The sequence below is a fragment of the Podarcis erhardii genome, assembly GCF_964252035.2.
Source record: "Podarcis erhardii genome assembly, chromosome: 2".
Taxonomy (NCBI): Eukaryota; Metazoa; Chordata; class Lepidosauria; order Squamata; family Lacertidae; genus Podarcis; species Podarcis erhardii.
Genome location: NC_138498.1, coordinates 15,076,966 through 15,098,938, shown reverse-complemented (window position 1 = coordinate 15,098,938; position 21,973 = coordinate 15,076,966). Strand labels below are relative to the sequence as shown.

General features: G+C 46.3%; 1 protein-coding gene across 2 annotated transcripts in view; it reads left to right on the top strand.

Annotated features, from left to right (window-relative positions):
* The window catches only part of STAT2 (signal transducer and activator of transcription 2), a 49,019-nt gene extending 27,271 nt beyond the window's left edge, over nucleotides 1-21,748 (top strand). Inside the window, exons 14-25 of one of the 2 annotated variants that reach the window (XM_081849588.1) lie at nucleotides 1,546-1,605; nucleotides 4,216-4,299; nucleotides 5,722-5,820; nucleotides 7,456-7,591; nucleotides 8,226-8,275; nucleotides 8,357-8,445; nucleotides 10,697-10,836; nucleotides 13,448-13,636; nucleotides 14,350-14,407; nucleotides 19,528-19,637; nucleotides 19,716-19,808; nucleotides 19,992-21,748. In XM_081849588.1, the coding sequence (XP_081705714.1) occupies nucleotides 1,546-1,605; nucleotides 4,216-4,299; nucleotides 5,722-5,820; nucleotides 7,456-7,591; nucleotides 8,226-8,275; nucleotides 8,357-8,445; nucleotides 10,697-10,836; nucleotides 13,448-13,636; nucleotides 14,350-14,407; nucleotides 19,528-19,637; nucleotides 19,716-19,808; nucleotides 19,992-20,167 (1,284 nt within the window). In that variant the 3' untranslated portion in view covers nucleotides 20,168-21,748. Of the gene's footprint in view, nucleotides 1-1,545; nucleotides 1,606-4,215; nucleotides 4,300-5,721; nucleotides 5,821-7,455; nucleotides 7,592-8,225; nucleotides 8,276-8,356; nucleotides 8,446-10,696; nucleotides 10,837-13,447; nucleotides 13,637-14,349; nucleotides 14,408-19,527; nucleotides 19,809-19,991 lie in introns of both variants that reach the window. The other variant, XM_081849587.1, reaches the window with a different exon arrangement.
* Nucleotides 21,749-21,973: the final 225 nt, after the last annotated feature.

Below are 21,973 nucleotides of genomic sequence, written 5' to 3'. Positions count from 1 at the left end.
GGCTGGAAGTCAAGTCACTCGGTGGGTGTCCGTGTGGGGTAGGTGTGTAGATATGTTGATATGTACAGTATAGGTAGATATTATATAGAGCAATGTAGGTATGTTTTATGTTATGGAAATAAGGTAGCGTGTTGTGTATGTGTATTGTGTAAATGTATATATGTGCTTTATATGTTAATAATTTTTTTATATATATAAATTGACTTTCCCTACTCTAGCTCATGAGGTCTGAGAAAGAGCACTGTATTCCCTCATCTGGGACCTGCTAGGAGGCCTAAATATTTATGAAGAAGACGAGCCTGGTGAAGTGTCTTTCTGGGGCAGGAAGTGGGGAGGAACATAATGTATGGGCTTTGGTGTGTATTTTTTTAGTACATGTATGGAGCACACTGCCTCTTCATTTTTGCTCCCCATAGCAGCCATTTTGTGCTAGGACCCACAGCCACTTTTATGGAGAGATTAGTACTGGTGCCTCATTTCTTTAACGCCCTCCCTCCAAAAAATAAAATAAAACCAACAACGATGCCCACTGGCCTTATTCATAGGCAGGTTATGATTAAGGATCAAATGCGTGGCAGGAAGGACTTTTCCCTACCATCAATTGGGCCTTGACATTCATTTGCTGTAGCTTCCCTCCTCTCCCCTTTTAATAATGATTACCAGTCTCCCATTTCTCAGTGAGTCACTCTCTGTTCTTCCTCTTCTGAGCTTGTGACACCCTTTGTGGTCTACGTTTGCACGAAGATGGATCTTCTTAGAGCAGGGGTAGGCAACCTAAGGCCTGGGGGCTGGATCCAGCCCAATTGCCTTCTAAATCTGGCCCGTAGACAGTCCGGGAATCAGCGTATTTTTACATGAGTAGAATGTGTCTGGCACTGTGGGTTAAACCACAGAGCCTAGGACTTGCTGATCAGAAGGTCAGCGGTTTGAATCCCCACGACAGGGTGAGCTCCCATTGCTTGGTCTCTGCTCCTGCCAACCTAGCAGTTCAAAAGTACGTCAAAGTGCAAGTAGATAAATAGGTACCACTCCAGCAGGAAGGTAAACGGCGTTTCCGTGCGCTGCTCTGGTTCGCCAGAAGCGGCTTAGTCATGCTGGCCACATGACCCAGAAGCTATACGCCGGCTCCCTCGGCCAAAAAAGTGAGATGAGCACCGCAACCCCAGAGTCGGCCATGACTGGGCCTAATGGTCAGGGGTCCCTTTACCTTTTTAGAATGTGTCCTTTTGTTTCAAATGCATCTCTGGGTTATTTGTGGGGCCTGTCTGGTGTTTTTACATGAGTAGAATGTGTGCTTTTATTTAAAATGCATCTCTGGGTTATTTGTGGGGCATAGGAAGTCGTTCATTCCCCCCCCCAAAAAAAATAGTCCGGCCCACCACATGTTCTGAGGGACGGTGGACTGGCCCACAGCTGAAAAAGGTTGCTGACCCCTGTCTTAGAGGCATGAGAACAGCTTTGACCTCTGCCAGGGAGTGCTGCCCAGCATGATGGCATCTGGTTGCTTCCAGCCTTGTAAACATGTGGTTCTTCTTCTCTTTGCAGATGCTGAAGGAGCAGAAATGCGGTTTGGGCAAAGGCAAGGGCAGCAAAGGGCTCAGTGAGGTGGGTTTGTGTAATGGGAATTGGGGTTGCTTGTGCGTAAGCCACAACTGCTGCTGACTGCGTTGTCCGGCTAAACCTTTCCCTGGCTGGACAGCCCTTACTCCGTGGCTGTCCTAGTCACCGGCAGAATCCGTCAGTGGGCGTTTCCTGAACTTCTTCCAACATAAAAATTCCTTCACACCAAGTCTCCGCCTAGCGTCCCTGCGCGGAGGCTTTCTGCGCAGAGTGGGCGTCCCTAGCGGAGGTCCGGTGCTCTCCCCGCTGGTCTCGGTGGAAGAGTCTCGGAGCCCTCCCTCCAAAGCCCTCTCCGACTCCCCTTTCTTCCTGGCGTCACACTGATTTCCTTCCCCAGAGGAAGTGCTCTCTCTCCCCCTGCTGGTCCCCTCTCCTGCGTCATTGCGGAGCCTTACCTCCACTCTTGGCTCTGATGGCAGTTCCCTGACAGTTTGCCTTTCCCAAGAGTGGCTGGCTCAATGCAGCCGTGATGTGGCTCCTTTCTGGCCTCCCAGCAGTGCTATTGTTGCTGCTTACAGGAGGAGCAGGCTTAGTGGGGTGGCTTTGTAAGCACACCAATCCCATCCAATCAGTTTATTACGGCCATAGACCAGCAGTTTAAAAATGGCTAAAAAAAAAATTATAAAAGCAAGATACAATAGTTATGAGAACAAGCCGGAATAAAAACAGAGAGACAAGTGTCGCTAAGCAACTAGAATTTTAGCTGCTACTGGAACGATCCAGTTGAACACTGGATTGTCCTGTGTCTAAAACACAAGATTTCATAAAGGAAATGATAATAATAATAATAATAATAATAATAATAATAATAATAATAGTAGTAGTAGTAGTTGTAGTAGTAGTAGTGCCTCCATAAGGCTTGCTGTCCTTAATTTATCACAATTTCCCTGTGGTTAATATCTGATGCACAGAATCGTGCTAGTGTGTAATCATAAGGTTTTTATCTGATAACAGGCATTTTAAAGAGAAGGCCTCAGTTCTCCGCAGACTTAGGTACAATATTGCCATCTCTCAACCTGGGTTTTCCATTGACTGCTGGAAATCCAAGGCTCTTAGTCAGACATAGAGCAGACAGAAAAGTGTTGTTCAAGTTAAGTGTGCTCTGTCATTATTTCTTTTATTATATTCATCCATCACTTTCCACAGGAAGATGTCTCGAAGGGACTTTGGAATCTGTAAAATACAGAACAACTTGATAATAAACTGAAAACAACAATGCATACAGTAGAGTTAGTTTGCTTGGAGGCTTGGGGCACCCTCATCACAATAAACTGACATTGTACTGTATTTCATGGTCTTTTTGGCACAGACACACCTAAGTACCGTATTTTTCGCTCTATAAGGCGCACTTTTCCCCTCCTAAAAAGTAAGGGGAAATGTGTGCGCGCGCAGCTATCCCATAAGCCAGGACAGCAAGCGGGATCGCTGCGCAGCGCTCCCTCTAGCTGTTCTAGCTTCTGGCTTAGCCGCGTGAAGCCTCAGCAGGGCACAGGCAGCCTTCATCCTGCTGCCCTGCGGAGGCTACGTGCAGCTATCCCTGGCTTTTGCGGAAGGTGGGGGAAAGGATAGCGCTGTCCCTTCCCCCACCTCCCAGAAAAGCCCCCAAGAGCCGCGCTCCCTCTAAAGAGCGTGCGCCTCTTTTGGGAGGAAAGCCAGTAGGCTTGCTTTCGCTGAAGCCAGGAGGGTAAGAGGGATTGGTGCGCACCAATCCCGCTTGCTCTCCTGGCTTCAGGGATAGCCCTGCAAAGCCTCCTGAGCGAAGATGGAGGAGCGCTCCCTCTTAGCTCAGGATGCTTTGCGTTCCTTTCTTATTTCTTGTTTTCCTCCCCTAAAAACTAGGTGCGTCTTATTGTCCGGTGCGTCTAATAGAGTGAAAAATACAGTACTTGGAAGTGTGTGTACAGTGGTACCTCGGGTTACATACGCTTCAGGTTATATACACTTCAGGTTATAGACTCTGCTAACCCAGAAATAGTGCTTCATTATTATTATTTTTTAAATAATATTTATTAAAGTTTCAAAGAGGTTACAAAAATAAAAAAGAGAAAATAAACAAAAAATACAAAACAAAACAAAAATAAAAATAAAAACACTTTAAAAACACATCATCCTTTCCATATCTTGTCTTTCATTTACTTGTTTCCCTGACCTCCTCACACCTCCCTTTTTGTATTCTAGTTCAATTAGTAATTTCAGCAAATCCTTTCTCAGGTTACATACACCTCAGGTTACAGACTCCCCAACCCAGAAATAGTGCTTCAGGTTAAGAACTTTGCTTCAGGATGAGAACAGAAATCGTGCTCTGGCGGCGCAGCAGCAGCAGGAGGCCCCATTAGCTAAAGTGGTGCTTCAGGTGAAGAACAGTTTCAGGTTAAGTACGGGCCTCCGGAATGATTTAAGTACTTAACCTGAGGTACCACTGTAGTCAGTTGTTCTAACACTTCCTGCATCTGATGGATGGACTCTAGTCTACAGAAGTTCACAACCCAATAAATCTTTTAAGGTTCCAGAAAAATCTGTCTGTATAAAATAACAGACTCAACTAGGTGTGTTTCTCTTGCTTTTGCTAATTCTCATTCTCTCTCCCTCCCCTAGGGATTATTGCCTGTCACAGAGGAGCTTCACACCATCACTTTCATCCTGGACTATTGCTACCAGGATTTTACCTGTCAGCTGCAGGTATGAGGACCTCACTGATGCAGTTAGGAGTTGGTTGTGGTTGAATGCAGTCCTCTTACTGGCCAGGTTGCTTGAAGTTAGCCTACTGAAGAAATGAACCTATGCTGCCAATTCTCATAGTAAACCAGAATGAAGTAAGCAGCACACAAAACACTACCAAACAAACCATTCTACGTTCTAAATCTTAAACAGCGGTGCCTCGCAAGACGAAATTAATCCGTTCCGTGAGGCTCTTCGTATAGCGGTTTTTTCGTCTTGCGAAGCAATCCCATTGACAGTTTAGCGGATTAGCGCTATTAGCGGATTAGCAGCTTTTGGCGGATCAGCTGATAAGCAGCTTAGCGGCTTAGGAAAAGGGGGAAAAAGGGGGGGGGAACCCGCAGGAACTCGCAAGACATTTCGTCTTGCAAAGCAGGCCCATAGGGAAATTCGTTTTGTGAAGCGCCTCCAAAACGGAAAACCCTTTCGTCTAGCGGGTTTTCCGTCTTGCGAGGCGTTCGTCTTGCGGGGCACCACTGTATTAATAATCCAAAAATTGAGAGAACAAGGTACAAGAAGCCACAAACAGAAAACTCATTCAAATTGTGTCCAAAAGGAAAATTCAGTCTTTAAAGTTCCTTTAGCCAGGCTCCTGTAGATTTCAACAAAGGTAAGTTTGATCAAACGAGGTGTCGGCGATGTTACGCTCAAGGGTTAGATATCAATGAAGATTAAATAAAATTTCTAAATAATAGCTGAACAGGCAAGTACAAAAGTCTCTACTTGGAGTCCATATGTTACATTCCTTCTTGGCTTAAGCTACAATATTTAATTTCTTTCTTCAGGAAATTCTCCCTCAAGCTTTTGGCGTGTTTACATACATTCGCTGGTGATATAAACCAAAACCTGATTAACCTTTAAACATTCATTATGTAATTTCTGAGAATATAAATACGAAAAATCAATACTTGCACTTCATATGCTAAGTTCTTTCTTGACTTAAGCATTTATTTTATTTAAACACTTATAAGTTTTGGTTTGTACCACCAGTGAATATTTATAAATACATCAAAACCGTGAGAGAGAATTTACTGAAGAAGCCCAAGACTCTTCATGGGCGAAACAGGTGACAAACGCCAGTACCCTGTCTAACTCTTGTCCGTAACATCACCGAAACTTCGTTTGATCAAACTTCTCTTCGTTGAGAATATTTTTGTCACTGCAGAAGAATGAGATAGCTCTGAAAGGAGATTGGGAAGAAGGTAGATCCATTAGGCCCATCTGTCGACTGCCTTCTTCGTGTTTTTGCCCCAGTTTGTGAATACTGGTCAAGGAGAGAGCAGAATTTGTCATATGGGGACGATGGCCTTTTTAATTTGGCCCAGGGTCTGGGATCGGCATTTATTGCTGCTCTTTCAAGATTTGTGATCTTTCTCCTCTTAGACATCCACTTTGCCGGTGGTGGTCATCTCTAATACCAACCAGATGTCCAGTGCTTGGGCCTCTATCTTATGGTACCTCATGTTCAGTCCAAACCCAACGGTAAGAAACATACTACATTTCTCTCTTTTTTGGAAGCTGCCTCTGTGGGGTAGGGTTGACACCCTAGCCAGAAAGCATTTTGTTTCATTTCACTTTTAATTTGTATACCACCTTTTAAAATTACTATACATAAGGTGGTTCGCAAGCTGAAGAAACAACAAAATACACAAAAAAGATCATAACCTTGTAACGATCTGATCCAATACAAAAAAATCATAATAAAAACATAACTTTGAAATAAACGACTTATGTCAAGCAAAGTAATACTCAACAATCCATTCGAATATAATAGTACACAATAAAATTATATCACCTGAGGCCCTTCTTTGTGTGCCTTCTCAGCGTGAGCTTCTGGAAGGTGGCAACACGAGAACAGGGCCTTTTCTACAGTGGCTCCCTGTTTGTGGAATGCTCTCCCCAGGGAGGTCTGGCTGCTGCCTTCATTATACACCTTTAGGCGCCAGGCAAAAACGTCCCTCTTTACCTTTGGTTGATTTGATTGACATCCTGTGCCCTTTTAAAATGTTTGTGGGGTGTGTGTGTGTGTTATCAGGTTACCAACAACCCAATATTCTCATTATGTACTTTGTGGTTTTATATTCTGGTTTTATTCTGTGAACCACTCTTGACAGCTGCAGGTATAGGCTGGTATATAAATAAAAAGAATAAGAATAAATATACCCTGAGGTCCAGCGCTGAGGGCCTTCTGGCAGTTCCCTCACTGCGAGAAGCCAAGCTACAGGGAACCAGGCAGAGGGCCTTCTTGGTGGTGGCGCCCATCCTGTGGAATGCCCTCCCGCCAGATGTCAAAGAGAAAAATAACTACCAAACTTTTAGAAGACATCTGAAGGCAGCCCCGTTTAGGGAAGCTTTTAATGTTTAATAGGTTATTGTATTTTAGTGTTTTGTTGGAAGCCGCCCAGAGTGGCTGGGGAAAGCCAGCCAGATGGGCGGGGTATAAATAAATTGTTGTTGTTGTTAATTTATTTATTTATTATATAGCAGCAAATAATAATTTTATTCAGAATTCCAATATAGAACTGCTGTCATTTAGATGTGCATACCTTGCCCATGTTTAGCCTGTAAAGACCCCCTCAGTTCGCAAGATGACAGATTAATACCCCCCCACACACCTCGACCATGCTTCAGAGGATACCCGGAAACACCCCCTGGAGAAACAATCACTAACTTTGGCACTGGTCGCTTTTTATTTCCGGACTCCATTCCTTGTGTGTGCTCCACAGCACACGACGCTGCGCAGGGCATGTGCCTGCAGCAGTCTTGCACATGTGTCGACCCGTGACTTTTCTTCCCCACAGGCAACCTGCTCTTTCTACATGAAAGTCGCTTGTGTGTACAGTGGTACCTCGGGTTACATACGCTTCAGGTTACGAACTCCGCTAACCCAGAAATATTACCTGGGATGAAGGGGACTTGGAACGTAGCAACACCTTCAGGGTTCCATGTTGGGTTTTTGTAACTCTTGCGACATTGTCCCGGCCAGCTTTGTATCAAAGCTTTTGATCGTCCCGGATTTCCCTCCAACCTCATGCCCTGTGTCCCTCCTGTTCCCTAAATTGGTCTCGCCTGGCTCACTGTGTGTGTTTTCCCTCTCCCCTCCTCTCTTTCTCTCAGAACCAGCTATTTTTCTGCAATCCACCTGCTGCCACCTGGGACCAGCTGTCCCCTGTCCTGAGCTGGCAATTCTTGGCTGCTACTGACCGAGGCCTAAACGCAGATCAACTCAAGATGCTGAGAGAGAAACTCTGTGGTAATGGGGGAGTCTGGTAATGCGGAGCCAGTGTAGTGCAGTGGTTCAATTTATTTTGGATTTTCAGAACCCCACCATTTAGCTTTTATCCATTTCCACAGTCACACAATCAATCAATCAATCAGTAGCTGAACTGGGTTCCACACGGTCACAAAAACAAATAAACTGAAAAAGCCTCAAAAACAAAAACACAAAATAGATGGCAAAAACAAAAGCGCCAAACTTAATCCGTTCCGGAAGTCCGTTTGACTTCCGAAATTTTTGAAAATGTAGGCGCAGCTTCTGATGGGTGCAGGCACCCCGGAAACAACTGACTACAACCACATCGGACATTTGGCTTCCGAAAAATGTTGGAAAACCGGAATGCTTTCTTCCAGGTTTTCGGCATTTGGGAACCAAGGCATTTGAGAACCAAGGTACCACTTTCCATCAGTGACCATGAATGTAGAGCCAGGGTTGGTGGTAGCTGCTCAAGATAGAATAACAGAGTGTTATCTTCTGTTCCCTCAAGTCCATAAAGTGGAAGTAAGGGGGTGGGGGTGCCAAAGAGGGGTCAACTAACAGGCCTCACCCCCCCCCCATTTCTGTCAGAACAATCATGCAGCTCACTTCTTGCCTTTTCTTTCCACCGAAGGACCAAATGCAACATCGCAGAGCACAGTCGCCTGGGCACAGTTTGCCAGGGTAAGCGCCGCCCCTGCCTCCTGCTGCTGCTCACCGAAGTGCCTTTCCCTCTTCTTATTTCCTCTCCCCTTTCCCCCACAGCCTACTACGTACGCTTTCTCCTTCTGGACCTGGATTGATGGCATCCTGCTCCTGATTAAGGAGCACCTCCTGCAACTCTGGAACAACGAGTAAGGAGAGGGGTGGGGAAGAAGAGGGGGGAATTCGGCTTCTTCCTTCTCAAATAGCAGAACTCGAGGAGTCGCACAAAGCCTTGAACGGCAACGGCCCCTGGAGGGCGCTGTTTGCTAGGGGGTGTTTTGCCCGTCTCCGCCACTCGTTGCAAAAGCCACCTGAGTTCTTTGCAAATACAGTGGTACCTCTGGTTACGTACTTAATTTGTTCTGGAGGTCCGTTCTTAACCTGAAACTGTTCTTAACCTGAAGCACCACTTTAGCTAATGGGGCCTCCTGCTGCTGCTGTGCCCCCGGAGCACAATTTCTGTTCTCATCCTGAAGCAAAGTTCTTAACCCGAGGTATTATTTCTGGGTTAGCAGAGTCTGTAACCTGAAGCGTATGTAACCTGAAGCGTTTGTAACCTGAGGTACCACTGTACAAACCCCCTTTCATAGAATGATAGTTGTAGAGTTGGAATACATTGTCTTGCCCAATGCATGGTGGTTCTTTTCGAATTAGATTCAGAAGCAACACAAACGCAAGTGGGTAAGAAGGTTACAGATTTTATTCCAAACAGCAAGTACAGTCATACCTCGGGAGGAATACGCTTCAGGATAAGTATTTTCAGGTTGTGCTCTGTGGCGACCCGGAAGTAACGGAGCACGTTACTGCCGGGTTTCACAGCATGCGCAGATGGTCACAATGACGTCACGCGCATGTGCGGAAGCGGCAAATTGCGGCACGCGCAGATGCGGGTTGCATTCGCTTCTGGATGCGAATAGGGCTCCGGAATGGATCCTGTTCGCATCCAGAGGTACCACTGTAGCATATACATTACCAAGCAAGCACTTCAGTCCATGGGGAATTGACCCACAGGTAGCCTTCGATGCACAGCTCTGCGGCCAACAGACTGTGCCGAACTCCCAACTGTTCTATTCAAAACTACAGGTGAAACTCGAAAAATTAGAATATCGTGGGAAAGTTCATTTATTTCAGTAATTCAACTTAAAAGGTGAAACTAATATATGAGATAGACTCATGACATGCAAAGTGACATATGTCAAGCCTTTATTTGTTACAATTGTGTTGGTCATGGCATACAGCTGATGAAAACCCCAAATTAGCAATCTCAGAAAATTAGAATATTAAATGAACTCAGGAAAACAAGGATTGCAAATAGAGCAATATTGGACCTCTGAGAAGTAGAAGCATGCATATGTACTCAGTACTTGGTTTGGGCCCCTTTAGCATCAATTACTGCCTCAGTGTGGCATGGCATGGATGCTATCAGCCTGTGGCACTGCTGAGGTGTACGCCATGACCATCACAATTATAACAAATAAAGGCTTGACATACAGTGGTACCTCTGGTTAAGTACTTAATTCGTTCTGGAGGTCTGTTCTTAACCTGAAATTGTTCTTAACCCGAGGTACCACTTTAGCTAATGGGGCCTGCCGCTGCTGCACAATTTCTGTTCTCATCCTGAAGCAAAGTTCTTAATTCAAGGTACAGTGGTGCCTTGCAAGACGAAATTAATCCGTTACGCGAGTCTCTTCATCTAGCGGTTTTTTCGTCTTGCGAAGCAAGCCCATTGACGGTTTAGCGGCTTTTAGCGGCTTATTGGCTTATCGGATAAGCAGATAAGCGGCTTAGCGGCTTAGAAAAGGGGGGGAGGAAAAAAACCCTGCAGGAACTCGCAAGACATTTTCATCTTGCGAAGCAAGCCCATAGGAAATTCAGTTTGCGAAGCACCTCCAAAACGGAAAACCCTTTCGTCTAGCGGGTTTTCCGTCTTGCGAGGCATTCGTCTTGCGGGGCACCACTGTACTATTTCTGGGTTAGTGGAGTCTGTAACCTGAAGCGTATGTAACATGAGGTACCACAGTATCTCGCTTTGCATGTCATGAGTCTATCTCATGTATTAGTTTCACCTTTTAAGTTGAATTACTGAAATAAATGAACTTTTCCACGATGTTCTAATTTTTCGAGTTTCACCTGTAGATGCTGTCTCAGCTATGAGCCACCCTGCCCTACATCCAAGTCACATACTGGCCAGTGCATGTTTTCAGTAATTAAGTAAATTCCTTGTCCTTGTCACTCAGGGGAGGGGGCTGCAGGAAGAGATCGTCATAAAAGTAATTTTATTATTTGTACCCCACCCATCTGATGTGAGGCTGTAGTTGTCGGGAGGGAGTTAAGGCAGCGCAAAGGTGGCAGCTGTTTGACCTCGATATTTTTCCTCTTCCCACCTGCATCTCATCCTAGCCGCATCATGGGGTTCGTGAGCCGCAAGCGGGAGAGGAGTTTGCTGAAGAAGAAGAAGGCAGGCACCTTCCTGCTGCGCTTCAGTGAGAGCACCGCAAATGGGGGCATCACCTTTACCTGGGTGGACTTCGACAACACAGGTTATTTCCTGGAATTCTCTCCCTTGCCTTGCCTTGTGGTGCCAGTGTGGTGTAGTGGTTAAGAGCGGTAGACTCGTAATCTGGTGAACCAGGTTCGATTCCCCGCTCCTCCACATGCAGCTGCTGGGTGACCTTGGGCCAGTCACACTTCTCTGAAGTCTCTCAGCCCCACTCACCTCACAGAGTGTTTCTTGTGGGGGAGGAAGGGAAAGGAGAATGCGAGCCGCTTTGAGACTCCTTAAAGGGAGTGAAAGGCGGGATATCAAATCCAAACTCCTCTTCTTCTTAATCATCACAGTGTGTGTGTTTTTCTGTTGTTGTTTTTTTAAAAAAAAATTCTTGGGTTTTTTTTTAAAAAACAATTTTTTCCAATGCTTCATTGTATTTTTTAACTTGCGCACTGATTAGAGATGTGAATCCTTTTAAAAAATCTGTGAAAATGGGGGTGGAATGTGGGGAACAGTTGTCCCTGTGACAATTTTGCCTTTCTCAGCGGGGGAAATATAAGTATGATTTCTGTGTAGCAGTTAGAGAGTTTTTACCTTACTTCCCTCTGCCATGTTAAGCTGGAGAGTTAGTGCCCCTTTGTGTCAGCACACAGAAAATTTATGGTTCAAAGACAAGTTTTTAGGCTTGCAGCAAATCCATTTCCTTTAATTGGTATAACTTAATCAAGCATTCGGACAAGAAGATAAGCAAGGTTAAAAACAACATACAGTCCAAGCTACGATTGCAAATCTGAAGTATTGATTATTGATGCAGAGCTGGGAAATGCTAATTAAATCAAGCAAGTCTGGGCTGTCTCTGAAGGACATGACAAAAACCAAAAGAAGCCTTTTATTTTCATTTTTTATCATTTTAACTGGATTGCACTGGGGTAAGGAAAATCAGCTATAGGGCCTGTTCTTGTGTCCCTGGAACCAGCAAAAACAGGTGTGGAAGTGGGAATATTTGCCACCAGACACCCATTTTCAGGGAGTCCCCCCCCCCCCAGCCTTTCCATCTCTATACCTGATAAGTGTGTATAAGAACTAGGGATAGAGAAATCCATTGCAGTTCAGTCCCAGTTCTACACGGGGGCAGAACTAAGTCCATCTCCTTTTGCTTTCCTGCAGATTTGAAGGTGAAAATCCTTTAAATACAAATTATTATTATTATTTAAGTACTTACAAGGTGGTCCAAATAAATAAATAGAATGCATGAACCAGCACCAGGATTTTCCAAAATGAGGTATTGATACACCCTCCCATTTTTGTCAGTCCTTCTGAACTCTCCTCATGTGTTTAGTGCAGTGCCAGATTTACATATAAGATAAACAAGCGGGTGGCGCTGTGGGTTAAACCACAGAGCCTAGGACTTGCCGATCAGAAGGTTGGCGGTTCGAATCCCCGCGACGGGGTGAGCTCCCGTTGCTCGGTCTCTGCTCCTGCCAACCTAGCAGTTCGAAAGCACACCAAAAAGTACAAGTAGATAAATAGGTACCGCTCCGACGGGAAGGTAAACGGTGTTTCTGTGCGATGCTCTGTTTCTCCAGAAGCGGCTTGGTCATGCTGGCCACATGACCCGGAAGCTATACGCCGGCTCCCTAAGTCAATAAAACGAGATGAGCGCTGCAACCCCAGAGTCGTCCGCGACTGGACCTAACGGTCAGGGGTCCCTTTACCTTTCAACAAGCTATAGCTTAGGGCCCCACCCTCTTGGGGGCCCCCCAAAAAAATTAAAGGAAAAACCCTGGATGTATTAATAGACTTATTCTTAATTTTATTTCAGTTCAACAATTACTTTGATAAAATACATATTTTATTATGTGCAAATGGCTTTGGATACCTATTAGGTCCATAAATTACTACATAGCAGATATTCAACACAAAAAAGCAACAATTTGTTGTTGACAAAGGACAGCTGGACGTATAAAGGGCCCCATTACCTTCAGTAGCTTAGGGCCTCATCAAACTTAAATCGGGCTCTATGCTGGTGAGATGTAGGCAGACCATTTTCATTCTAAGCCTGCCTGTCTGTTTTATTTAACTTTTATATAGCTGCTATTCAGTAAATATTCCATTGGTTTCTTGTTACAAAACAATGATTTAAAACCAAAACCAAAAACCCAGTAATAGAATCTTTATAATCGTCAACAAACACTAGAAGATAAGACGGTGGGAATTCTTGCAACAGAGATAGCCTAAGAAGAATTTACGTATTTAAAATGCAGTTTTGAAAAAGCTTGCATGAACAAAACTAATTCCACCTGACGACCTGGCTGGTAGCCAGATTCTGCGCCCAGATTTGTACAGATCATTCTCTAGAATAAAATAGCTTACTAGGGAAATGATGAAGTTGCCCTTTGGGGTGCCTCAGGGTCAATTTCTATGTTAGCCCAAATATCAGTTGTACGGGTGTATGTACATATCTCAATTTTAACTCATGAGCTATTGCTGCAATCTGCTCTGATTGTCTATTTTAACTTTATGGACGCTGTTTTTACTGTGTTATGCGAGCTGGTCTTTGACCGTAATAAATTATCTATCCATCATCTGGATGGGTTGATCTCCAGACAAGATCAGAAAGAACTCCACCTGACACTTTGACTATGTGTTTCTAACCTCTGCAGGTTCCCCCAGGTTCCAGTCAGTGGAGCCCTACACCTGCGTCGAGCTAAAGTCCCTGGCACTGCCAGACATCATCCATGACTATCACTTCCTGGCTATGGAGCAAAAATCTGAGAATCCACTGAAGTACCTCTATCCTGACACGCCCCGGGATTCAGCTTTTTCTCCTTACTATAGCGAACGCCGGGAAGGTATTCCTGCCTGCCAGATTGTCATGGGGTTCCCTCTTTCATGACACTCTTCTATGCCCTGAATTCCAGGGCATTCGGATGTCTTGCATTTTCACGTTCATGGGCCCGGCTTATATGTATTCAGTATTTCTGTAATCTCACCGTGCAGAATTCAGCCTCCTCAGGTGATGATTATGATTTACTGAATTTATATACTGCCCTATACCCAGGGGTCTCAGGGATAAGATAGAAATCCACAAAATACCGTATTTTTCGCTCTATAAGACACACCAGAGCATAAGACGCACCCAGTTTTTGGAGGAGGAAAACAAGAAAAAATAATATTCTGAATCCCAGAAGCTGGCCAACCTGTTTCCCTCTCTAGATAATTCAGATTTCTCCTTTCCTCTACACAGATGATATTTGCTTTTTTAAAAAATAAATATAAATCATAGCTACTAACTCTGCAACTCAAAAACTTCAAAGTAAATTATTCATTTTTTATATATAAAAAGGTATGCATTTGCATATCAACAAGACAGATTTCCAGATCTCTTCTCAAGCATAGAATTCGAGTAACATTTGTACAAACTTCAGGCACTCTCTGAATGCAGAATCCACTGAGGCAGAACTCATGGGTGCTGAGCTCAGTGCTGTCTTCCTTGCTTTGGTTGGTGAGGGGTCCAATCCTGCTTCTAGCTCCCTTACACACCCTTTTTTTCTCTCCTTCCCAGCGGACCTGACAGAAGAGAGACGCTATTTGAACCGCCGCCTCATCAGAGTCTCGTCTCAGTGAGTTGTGCCATCTCATCCCATGTCAGCTTCTTCGAGAGCTTACCGTATTTTTTGCTCCATAAGACACACTTTTTTCCTTCTAAAAAGAAAGTGAAATTGCCTGTGCGTCTGAGCGAATGCACTGGACCGCAGCCGTGGCTCCCGTCAGTCAAGCAAAGCGGGAGCCGCTTACAGGGCTTCTGTCCCGCTTTGCGTGGCTCTCCCTTTGTTTGCTTTACAGCGAGCCGGGAGGAGGCAGCCGATTCAGAGCCAGCGGGCGCTTTTAAAAGCGGTGCCTAGCCAGCAACAGCTGCAGCAGCCTCGGCTAGCAAAGGTCCGTGCGCTCCCTAAATGGAGCAATGAGGCTGCAGAGGGACGGCAGGGCACAGGAGGGGTTGGATCCGGAAGGATAAAATTTAAGCAACCAGCAGCAAAAAAACCCCAACCTCGAGCTCTGAGCCACAAGCGCAGTGAAAATCAGGAGGTAATATAGGAAGGCTGCTGGGGACTGGAGGGCAGGGGATGAGGGAGAGGGGAAAATTACGCAAATCCCCCCATGTCTCAGCTGATCTGCTGGCTCCTTGAGCATGCACACTAAACAAACATACAGCTCCTGTCCCTCTCAGTCTCACTCTGATATACCAGTAGTTTATTAAATAGTTTAGTACAACATTTGCTTCAGAATATTTTTTCCCTGTTTTCCTCCTCTGAAAACTAGGTACGTCTTAAGGTCAGGTGCGCCTTATGGAGCGAAAAATACGGTACTTGCCATGCCAGATCTCATCACACCTCTTTCAACTTCTGAGCCTATTGGGGACATCAGAAATTTGGGGCTGCCCTGCATACTTAATCCCCTGGGTTGGGGTTGTGGGGAGGAACATCCTGGGCTCCCCCCATCTACAGTGGGCCACTTTGACCTGACATTTCTATGAAGTCTGGTGACTCCAAGCACTAATGGAACTCCTTAGTGTAGCTGATCTTCAGAGGACCAGCTCTCACCACCCATCAGCTTATCGGTGATGTCACATAGAATGTCAGGTGTAAGGCAGGTGGGTGTGGCTTTGGGGAAACACCCTGATGGGCCAAATTGAGACATCTGGTGGGCCACAGGCAAAGACACCCAAACCTGAGGCAAAGACAAAACTTTAAGCTATGCTCAATGGGATAAAAGGCTCCTTGCAGCTTGCTTGATGCCTAAAGGAGAGGCAGCCAAACAAAGCTTTTTAGGGAAAGAGTTTTGCAGCCTGGTTGCCATGTTAGGAAAGGCACTGCCTCAACATCCCATCTAGTCCTGCATCTGAAAGTCGTAGTGCACTCTCTTTCCCTTGTGGACAGGCAGTGAAGCTGCACGTTGGAAAATTCAGGACAGAAATTTGCCTAAAATGTATACCGTATTTTTCGCTCTATAAGACGCACCAGACCACAAGACGCACCTAGTTTTTGGAGGAGGAAAACAAGAAAAAAATATTCTGAATCTCAGAAACCAGAACAGCAAGAGGGATCGCTGCGAAGTGAAAGCAGCAATCCCTCTTGCTGTTCTGGCTTCTGGGATAGCTGCGCAGCCTGCATTCGCTGCATAAGACGCACAAACATTTCCCCTTACTTTTTAGGAGGGAAAAAGTGAGTCTTCTAGAGCAAAAAATGTGGTAATTTGTTATTAGATTTGCGGGGGGGGGGGGAATAGATTTTAACCTCTGGGGGAAACTTAAACGATTTGAAGTTTACAGCATGTTATTCTTTAAAGGAGAACTACAGTGGTACCTCAGGTTAAGTACTTAATTCGTTCTGGAGGTCCATTCTTAACCTGAAACTGTTCTTAACCTGAAGCACCACTTTAGCTAATGGGGCCTCCCGCTGCTGCCGCGCTGCTGGAGCACGATTTCTGTTCTCATCCTGAAGCAAAGTTCTTAACCCGAGGTACTATTTTTGGGTTAGCGGAGTCTGTAACCTGAAGCTTATGTAACCCAAGGTACCACTGTACTTGAAAACGATTTGCAGATGGTATTTAACTCCGAGTAGCCTAGGACCTGCCGATCAGAAGGTCAGCGGTTTGAATCCCTGTGACGTGAGCTCCCGTTGTTCGGTCCCTGCTCCTGCCAACCTAGCAGTTCGAAAGCACGTCAAAGTGCAAGTAGATAAATAGGTACCACTCCGGCGGGAAGATAAACGGCATTTCCATGCGCTGCTCTGGTTTGCCAGAAGCGGCTTAGTCATGCTGGCCACATGACCCGGAAGCTGTACGCCGGCTCCCCGGCCAATAAAGTGAGATGAGCACTGCAACCCCAGAGTCGGTCACGACTGGACCTAATGGTCAGGCGTCCCTTTACATTTTCCTTTACCTAGCTTTGCTAAGATGTATAAGACTGAATCAGATCAGTGCTGGAGATGCAAAGAGGTTGAGGGAACATTCTTTCATATGTGGTGGACATGTAAAAGAGTAAGAGAGTATTGGGAAATAATCCATAATGAATTGAAAAAAAATGTTTAAAAGTACTTAAAAAAAAAAAAAAAAACACAGAGTCCTTTTTGTTGGGGATAATTCCAATGGAAATTCCCAGATGTCAGAAAAGGTTATTTATGGAGGATGGTTGGAGGATGGATGGCGGCTAACAGATTGGGATTGAATCCTGACAAGACAGAAGTACTGTTTCTGGGGGACAAGAGGCGGGCAGGTGTGGAGGACTCCCTGGTCCTGAATGGGGTAACTGTGCCCCTGAAGGACCAGGTGCGCAGCCTGGGAGTCACTTTGGACTCACAGCTGTCCATGGAGGCACAGGTCAAATCTGTGTCCAGGGCAGCTGTTTACCAGCTCCATCTGGTACGTAGGCTGAGACCCTATCTGCCTGTGGACTGTCTCGCCAGAGTGGTGCATGCTCTGGTTATCTCCCGCTTGGACTACTGCAATGCACTCTACGTGGGGCTACCTTTGAAGGTGACCCGGAAACTACAACTAATCCAGAACGCAGCAGCCAGACTGGTGACAGGGAGCGGCCGCCGAGACCATATAACACCGGTCTTGAAAGACCTACATTGGCTCCCAGTACGTTTCCGAGCACAATTCAAAGTGTTGGTGCTGACCTTTAAAGCCCTAAACAGCCTCGGTCCAGTATACCTGAAGGAGCGTCTCCACCCCCATCGTTCTACCCGGACACTGAGGTCCAGTGCCGAGGGCCTTCTGGCGGTTCCCTCACTGCGAGAAGCCAAGTTACAGGGAACCAGGCAGAGGGCCTTCTCGGTAGTGGCGCCCTCCCTGTGGAATGCCCTCCCACCAGATGTCAAAGAGAACAACAACTACCAGACTTTTAGAAGACATCTGAAGGCAGCCCTGTTTAGGGATGCTTTTAATGTTTGATGTATCATAGTATTTTAATATTCTTTTGGAAGCCGCCCAGAGTGGCTGGGGAGGCCCAGCCAGATGGGCGGGGTATAAATAAATTATTATTATTATTATTATTATTATTATTATTATTATTATTATGTATGCCACTACTGTGGCCCATGTTTTGTTAGCCCAAAAATGGAAAATGAGCGAGGTCCCAACCAGAGAAGAACGGCAACTTAAGCTGACAGAATATGCGCAGCTTGCAGACTTAACATATAGAATAAAGGGACAAGGAGAATATATGTTTAGAGAAGATTGGGAAACGTTTATTATATATTATATTAATATATGGCGGCGAATTGTGTACACCTGAAAATGTTGGCAGCAGTAAAATAAATTGAACAGTGTAAATAAGTTTTGATGGATGCAATAATGGAATACTGAATGGTTTAGTTTTTGTAAAATATGCAAGGATTTATGATATGCAAAATGAACCGTGGAAAGAGAAGAAGGGAAGTCATTGATATTTGAAGGATGTTTAAATGAGTATTTTAAATTGTAAAACTACACCCACCCACCCATATTTTTCTGTGTATAAGACGATGCTTTTGACTAAAAAAAAGGCAAAAATTGGGTGTCATCTTATACATGGATAGTGAATGCGGAGGGGGGATGCGCAATTAATGGCAGAAGCAAGCAGGAGATTGGCAGTTGCGATTGGGCGGGTGATTGATGGCTGCAGCAAGGCCTGCTGGCAATTGGCTGTGGCAATTTCGCAGGCGATTGCTGGCTGCAGCAATTGGGCGGGTGGGGTGTTGGAGGTGGCGAGTGGGCAGAAAATTGTCGGCTGCAGCAAGGTGTGCAATGGGCAGTGGCTGTGGCAAGCGATCAGCTGTGGTGGGCAGATGGGTGAGTGATTGGGAGAAGTGACCTCCCCACCCCCCAAAAAAGCTAAACATCTTACAGTGGTGCCTCGCAAGACGAAAAGAATCCGTTCCGCGAGTCTCTTCATCTCACGGTTTTTTCGGCTTGTGAAGCAAGCCCATTAGCGGCTTAGCGGATTAGCAGATCAGCTGATAAGCGGCTTAGCGGCTTAGAAAAAGGGGGGGAGGGAAACCCGCAGGAACTCACAAGACATTTTCGTCTTGCGAAGCAAGCCCATAGGGAAATTCGTTTTGCGAAGCACATCCAAAACGGAAAACCCTTTCGTCTAGCGGGTTTTCCGTCTTGCGAGGCATTCGTCTTGCGGGGCACCACTGTAATTTCGGGTTTTAAAAAAATAGTGTCGTCTTATACATGTGGCGTCTTATACACAGAAAAATACGGCATGCATATATATATATATATATATAGTAATGAACGTATGGGGGTTGCTCGTGCGTAAGTTGCTACCCTGCCTGCCTAGTTAGCCTGGTCAAACCTTTCCTGCCTGGACAGCCCTTCACTTCGTGGCTGTTCAGTCGCTAGCAGAATCCGTCAGTCGGCGTTTCTTAAACTTCTTCCAGCACAAAAGCTCTTTGACGCCAAGTCTACACCTACTTTCCCTGCGCGGAAGTCTTCTGCGCAGGGTAGGTGTGGGCAGAGGAGGACCAGTGCTCTCCCCGCTGGTCTCCAGCGAAGAGTCCTGGAGACCCCTCTCTGATTCCCCCGACCGCCCCCCTTTATCCCTGGTGTTACGCTGATTTCCTTCCCCAGCCAAAGAGTTCCCTCTCTCCCTGCTTGCCCCTTCTCCGGCATCGCTTGGGAGCTCTGCCTCCACTCCTGGCTCTGATGTCAGTTCCCTGACATATGTATATGTATGTTCTTATTTATCCAGGCAGCCAGAAGAGGCCCAGGTTCCCAGGCCGAATGATTTGGCCCTTGCAGACGATGAGCACTTGAACCACGATCTGGCGGGATTGGAGCACTGCGTTCAAGTTCCCAGGCCGAATGATTTGGCCCTTGCAGATGAGCACTTGAACCACTATCTGGCGGGATTGGAGCAGGGCGTTCAAGCTCCCTGGCTGAATGGTTTGGCCCTTGCAGATGATGAGCACTTGAACAATGATTTGGCGGGCTTGGCGCGCGGCGTGCAATGCCTTATGTCCGACAGGCAAGGTGAGTGGTGAATCTGTGGCCCTCTTGAGGGGTGAAGTCCTTGCAACAGAAGGTAGTCTCCTGGGGCTACATTTGCAATGCTTTGGGTTTCTATTGTGGGTCGCAGCACATCAGATCTCTACAGTATTTCCTCCTTCCGTTCCCAGATGATTCTCTCCTTCTCTCCTGTTTCCTCCACACCAGATCCTTTCCTTCCACTGCCGGGTGATGATCAGCAGTTGCTACCACCACCCATTCGTCTGTTTGAGGCGCCTGATGAGATCCCAGAACTGAATGTGATGCCTCATGAGATCCCAGAGCTGAACGTGACGGCTGATGAGATCCCAGAGCTGAATGTCGATGAAAGCGATTTTCAATAGGTGATGATTTCTGGCAAGATGGAGGCCTAAAACTGTGGCTCTGCTCCCTTCTGACTGCCTACTGTCTTCCTTGTGCCCCCACCATGGAGCATGGCTTTCTTATTAATCAATTCAAAGAGGATGCTGAACCACCTTTGAAGTTGCTCTTGAGTGTTCAGATAGAGAGAGAGGCTGGAGACTGGGAATGCCTGAAAATGGGTGTGTAGGCAATCAGAGTTCTGCTAGTTTGGGTTTTAGGTATTTGGGGGCTACCATGCTTGCCCTTCCCGTGTGCGGCTGCCAGCTCAACCTGTATATTTGTAAATAAGCATGTCCTGTCCATAGCTGTCAAGCGTCCCTTATTTGGAGGGACAGTCCCTTATCCCAGCCCCATGTCCCGCTGCTGTCCCTTATTGATGGGTGTCCTTTAAATTTCCTGGGTTTCAAAGGAAGCAGCTCCTCTCCCTCCCTCCCTCCCTGCTGGCCAGGGAGGAGGGAGGCTCCAAGTGTGTTGCTTGGCTGCCTGGCCCGCCCCCCTCCGGCCTCCTCTCACCAGCCTCGGCCCCTGGGAGCCCCTCCCCGCCGGGACCAGTGGGAGCCTCAGGCCCTTCTGCCGCCATCCTCCTCGCGGCCGCCGAACTGAGCCGTCTCTGCCTGGGGCCTCCCCTCTGCCCTACTCCGCCGCTCCCGCTAGGCCGTACTGCAGCTGTGCCACCAAAGGACCCGAATTAGATGAGCAGCCTGGTGCGGCCTATGAATTGCTGAGGAGCCTTGAGAGGAGAGCGAGGGCAACCATAGAGAAAGCAGTTCAGGAAGAGGAGGAAGAGGCGGAGGCGCGGGCAGGTGTTCCAAGGGCTACAAGGGAAAGACCGCAAGCGCTTCTCCCATAGATTTGTAGTGGTAGACTAGCATAGATAGTCTGATCTGCGGGTTTACTTTGGGCGCTATTCCCCCCCCCCCTTCCTCCCGCCCCGCCTGATGGAATTGAGAGCTGCAGATGGAGCACGAGAGAAAAGATACAGAACTGCAGCAGCATCTTTGAAGCTTGGGCTTCGTTTTGCGCAAAAAGTGGTTGCTGCTTGTAGTTATTTAATTGCAGTGTTTCATCGGCTGGTGTCTTGAGCAGCAACCTCTGGAAATGAAGGGCTAAAAACCGGCGCTGCTCTCCCAAATTATCTGGTCCCTTTTAACTGGTTGACTAAAATCCCTTATTTTGGCTGCTGGTCCCTTATTTTCAAATCTGTCAGTTGACAGCTATGGTCCTGTCCTTATGATGCCTTATGATGTCCTGTCCAGTCCAGCTTCTCCAGAATTTCCCATCATTTGTAGAAGTAGAGGGTGCAAATCAAACTGCATATTGGTACCTGCAAACATGAACAGAGGTTTCTCTTTTCTCTGGAATTTTGGTCCTTCTGTTCAGTCGTCTTTTCCAATTTGTATTTTTTTCAGAGACTGTTCTGCTAATGTCATTTCCAAATTGTTGCAGAGGCCCATAGGTTCCTTCCTTACCCTCCCACACCTTTTTCCAGACCTGATCTATGTCAGGGTTGGGGGTTTTGTGTGTGTTTGTTTTTGTAATAAAATCCACTTTTGCTGGCTCCACGGTTTTCGCCACATTGTGATTTTTGCGTCGCGCACACATAAACACACACACACACACACATCATGATTTGTGATACGTTGCCCAGGTCAAAAACTGTGGAACTGTTATCATGATATGGACTTCAGACCGGTCTTGGGCAATATTGACCTTGGACGTTGAACGGAATCCGTTCCGGAAGTCTGTTTGACTTCCAAAACATTCAAAAACCAAATAGCGGCTCTTGA